This window comes from Rhinopithecus bieti, unplaced genomic scaffold (genome assembly GCF_001698545.2).
Source record: "Rhinopithecus bieti isolate Rb0 unplaced genomic scaffold, ASM169854v2 scaffold_22040, whole genome shotgun sequence".
Classification (NCBI taxonomy): Eukaryota; Metazoa; Chordata; class Mammalia; order Primates; family Cercopithecidae; genus Rhinopithecus; species Rhinopithecus bieti.
The window spans coordinates 2593964-2598659 of record NW_016811527.1 but is presented as its reverse complement, the minus strand read 5'-3'; the positions used below and the strand labels follow the sequence as shown (position 1 = coordinate 2598659).

Genomic DNA, 4696 nt, shown 5'->3' with positions numbered 1-4696 from the left:
GTGGCTCATATTGTTCTCCGATACAGCTTAGCCACTGCCACCTTGCCATCCTTCTCAATTAAGGCTGGGAGTAGGAAAAGTAGGTAAGGAATTCTAGTTCAGATTCAGGAAGCTGAGCTCCAAGTTGTACCAGATTAAAAATACCTACAGAGTTTTCACATAACAAATATATAGAAAATGTAGTTCCCACATATCTTGGTCAACCCTGTGAGCAGAGACTCTGTTAAATAGGTATTTTATTTGGTGTTTAACAACCGGTAAAGTATAACAACCCATTTCCCATATAGTACAAAGCATTCCATTTCAGAATGCTGGGTCTTTACATCCCAGTCATACTGGATTATTGATGGTAGAGCATAAAGGAGATGGAACAAAACATTCGATGTCAAGATTTCCTCACAGTTGTCCCCCAATGCATCTAAAATTTCTTATACTCCAGTCAGACCACAGGTCCAAGAGAAGGTGAGGAGAGCATTAACTATAGGGTCAGCTGAACTGTGGAGCAGATGCCTTCTTCCAACCTGGACCTTTCTTTGTGTTACCTGGTGAGCAGTTTGCGCCAACTTAGGGATCTGACTCAAGGGCACCTCAGGCAGATCGACCCCAAATATTGCAGGACCTTGTGCAAAAGTACCAATGGAGGACCCCATGCCACATGTCTAAGTATTTAAAAGTCATGCATAAAGCTAACAAACTCTTAAATTATCTTCCATCCTGCCACTTTGACACATGATGCTTTCATAACCCTTGGAAGCCCAGGTATAGATTTAGAACTTAGACTGTTCAGTGTTCTGTACTGGCCCCCGGCCTCATGGTAGCCCTTGTCTATCTCCTTCCTACCCTCATCCCCTTATTTTTCAGCCCTGGACTCTTGTTTTCACTGCAAGTGGTTTCTCCTTTTTTGTGTGTAAATTCCACGGTGAACACTCCAGGCCCCAGGTCCTAATCCACCCACACAGACGCACCCTTTGCCGCTCCCTGTGCACTCAAGATGGTGCCTGCCTTCAGGAGTTTAAACCCCCAGAGGGGGCCCACATTTGGCCTAAAAGTGTGTGTGGGGGTGTTATCTGAGTAGGAAACTCTAGGTTCCTGATATCTGGGAGAAACCTGGAGGAGAGTCAGAATGGGTCTCTCTAAGGAAGGTCCCCTCTTTGCTGGACTAAATTATTCCTCTAGGCTGTGTACAGGGTCAGAAATAAATAACTCTCACATCACAGCAGGGCATGTCCATTATCTTCCTATAAATAGCAAATCTTTCTGGATAGCTGAACCTTTGTCCCATTTTTTTGAAATGTTATGCCCATTAATAGTATTGACAGAAGGAATTGTATCAGTTCCATGTGGGAAAGTTGATAGATTAACTCATATGCAAGACTATATTAACCCACTTTAAGGGATCTATCAAAGGGAAAAAATAACAAGAATTAGGACTTCAAATGTATGAACAACTGAGTACCCGCTTTTCACCCCAATCCTGTTCTTAGGGCGTAACATTGTAGATGGAATCAGCTTTGTAAGAATGCTGGCAAGTAACAGATGAATCAAGTCCACTGAGTTGAGGTTTCTTCAAAGGAGTAGCTCTTTTAGAAGAACTTGAGAATCCAGATTTAAAAAGAACATTTCATTTCCACTTGCTGTATACCTAAAAGTGAATTTTTATTAAAAGCAGATCACATCGCTTCAGGAAATTCAGAAAACTATATCTAAATACACTGAAGGAAAGATATTCCTCATCAATTTAGATTCTTATAGCCTCATAAAGATAAAATGCAGATGAATCAGTTTAAATCAGGCCTTCATTAAATTTTAGAATTAGCTTTTGGAATCCCAACTATTGAGGTGTGCAGTGTCTGATTCCTGAGGATTGCGACAAAGCCATGAGCAGATAACGGTAGTGCATCGTTGCCAGAAATAACATGGGCTGCCTTTGGTTTGTGTTAATAAAGTATAAGACAACTTAAACTCCAATTTTCATATCAGAAATCCACCTCATTATAAATAATCTCAAACTCCCTATGTTATCAGCATTTTCCTGTGTTTCTTTGGTGAGCCTGAAATGTAATTTTCTATTTATGCTTCCAATGTAAATCTCCAATTTCTGGTTGGCCACTCTGGCACTAAGCCTAAGCTCTAATTTATTTCCATCTTTCCTTATTTCTTACATCAAAAGAGACTGTTGGTTTGAATAACAAACATTCAATAGACTTAGACGTGGGGTGGCAGGCGGCACAGGCATTACCTGTTTACCTTTTATTGCCTTCTTTGAATCGGCTTTTCTGGGAACAAAACCAATAAGACATGCTGTTCCTTCATCTAGTTTTTACCCAGGTTATTTATCAGGAGACATTCCTCCCCCCTTCCCTGTTTCAGCAAGGAGTGGCAGCAGGGTGAAGAATTCAGACTGGAACTAGGCTTCTGACCTGATATTGTCATAGGTTATTGTTCTACCAAGTCATGCAGAATTTCATTGTCCTTAAGATTCTAGTTCGGGCTGATAATTGGTTTTGATTCCAGGAGATGCTGCTGCTAACACATTTGTAACCTGTAGGACAACAGTGTGCTGGGAACACAATGCACACTGTTTTAGCCTCTTTGAAACTTTGCAAAGGTTCTTCCCCACCTGCCTCCCCTTGCTGTCTTGCACAGTAATTGGCCTAATAAAAGGCAGAAACAAGAATTTATTACACCTTGGGCAGTACTTAAAGCAAACTTTATTCTCAGGAACAGCAGTTATGTCTACTTGCTGCTTTATATTTTGATATTTCCTCTAAATACTTAAGTCTGAATATATTCAAAGTCAAATTGCAAATCATTCAATTTCCCTGCTCCTTTCCTGGTTCCCCAGGTTGCCTCTTATGATATTCCATGTAAACACTGTATTTGGAAAGATACATAGATCAGCATCCCTAGAGTCACATGATCACCATCAATCTGTGAAAATAGCATGACTTAAAAATAAAAGTCTCTTAGTACTCTGCCAACAGGCTTTGGCATAATCTTGGCAATCACTTAGATTTTTTTTTTTTTTTTTTTTTTTTTTTTTTGTATTTTTTCCCAAGTGGAAATAGTCTCATATTTTGCAGAAGTTGTCCAAGCTAGTGAACATCAATCCATCTTCCTGGGTACTAAATTCGTCAGCTGAATGTATTCAGTCCACACAGAAATCAGTAAACTGAGTGTGAAACTGCTTGGTGGCTGCTTCTTTCATCTTAAGAAATTGCAATACAAATTCCTGAAATCGTTTATGCAGGAATTTTTATTCTTTAAATCTTCCAGTGTTAAAGCAACAAGAAAACATTTAGAATGTCCTTTGGTGGAATCTTATTACACTTGTTATATATGTAAACTGATATTCTTTGATGCCAGCACGTTCGTTGCCCTTACAGAGAAATCTCTGCACAATGAAACAAAACAGAACGAAAGAGGACAAAATAAAATGTCAGTCTTTGCTGATTTGAATTCGATACATTAACAGATTGTCTGGTAACACAAATTGGCAATAATACAAAAAATCTACATATTACAGTATTTCAAGAAAAATAACTTCATTTGAATACAAAAGGATAGATACACTTTCTTTTTTCCTATAGCCACTCTTGTATAGTGGGTGTGTGCTTGCACTGGACTCAGTGCTGCTAAGATATACAGGGGTATGACTGGCTTGCGCTTTTGGAGGGGGCTGTTACACATGTGCATCACTAACATCGGACAAAGAAATCTTTCAACCAACAAGGGTTACAGAGCAACGTTCACTAAAGCACAGGTTGGAAGGGATTCAGGGACGGAAGCAGGCCAATATGGCAGCTTGTAACAGATTTCCTTATGCCCACAATGCACCTGACAGCAAAGAATGCTATTTGGTTGGTCCACACACTGGGCGGAGTCGTACTAGGGCGCACCACGCTAGAGTAGCCAATGTTTTTAGGTCGGTTGATTTGTTTGTTTTTTGTCTTTCCTGTTTGGGGGTTGTCGCAGCCTTTGCAATCCACAATATGCTCTGCAGCTGGCAATGTGATTTGCAGTGATAATATCAACAGCTGCCAACTCCTCTGGAGTCAGAAATTAACAGTCTTGACTCGGATGTGCTGTCCACGGGTGATAAATATGGCTTAGTTCAGTTAGGCCTTCTTAGTTTGTACACTGTCTGAGTGGGGGTGTCTGTATGTGTGTGTTTCCTATGTTAGTAGCAAATGTTTGGGTTGTGTCTGCTTTCCCACGGCACAGGCCCGTCCGGTGTGGCTGGAGGTGACAACTAGAACACCAGGGGGCTGGCGGTTCCCAGCAGCGTGGTCAGCAGCAGCAGCGCTGGGGAGCCGTGCGGGGGCGCATCCTGGCCAGAGTCGGAGCCGCAGCTGCCAGCCTCCTCGCACCGCAGCTTCTCGCAGAGGATGCCCGTGTATGCGGCCGGGCACAGGCAGCGCACGTTGTTGTGGCACGTCCCTCCGTTCTGGCAGTGCAGGAGCTCGTTGTCGCAGACATTCGCTGCAGAATGAAGGGGAAGGTAGGGGTGGGTGGGCGCGGGGAGGAGAAGCAGAATCAATTTAAGTTCATCTGGTACATCATGTTTTCAGCCTAAAAAAAAATCTTTATCGATCTTTGTGCTCCCCCCTCCCCTCCACAAACGAAGCCCGTGACTCCAATTTCCAAACAAATGTAGTGTTCTGCCTTTTTTTTTTTTTTTTTTTTTTTTTTTTTT

At 41.8% G+C, this 4696-nt stretch overlaps 1 protein-coding gene across 7 annotated transcripts in view; it reads right to left on the bottom strand.

Annotated features, from left to right (window-relative positions):
- Positions 1-219: 219 nt before the first annotated feature.
- Positions 220-4696, bottom strand: part of NTNG1 (netrin G1) — a 369148-nt gene continuing 364671 nt past the window's right edge. For 3 of the 7 annotated variants that reach the window (XM_017893973.1, XM_017893978.1, XM_017893976.1), the window contains one exon: positions 220-4482. In XM_017893973.1, coding sequence (XP_017749462.1) covers positions 4253-4482 — 230 coding nt within the window. In that variant the 3' untranslated portion in view covers positions 220-4252. The remainder of the gene's footprint in view (positions 4483-4696) is intronic. The other 4 variants (XM_017893979.1, XM_017893972.1, XM_017893977.1 and 1 more) reach the window with 2 other exon arrangements.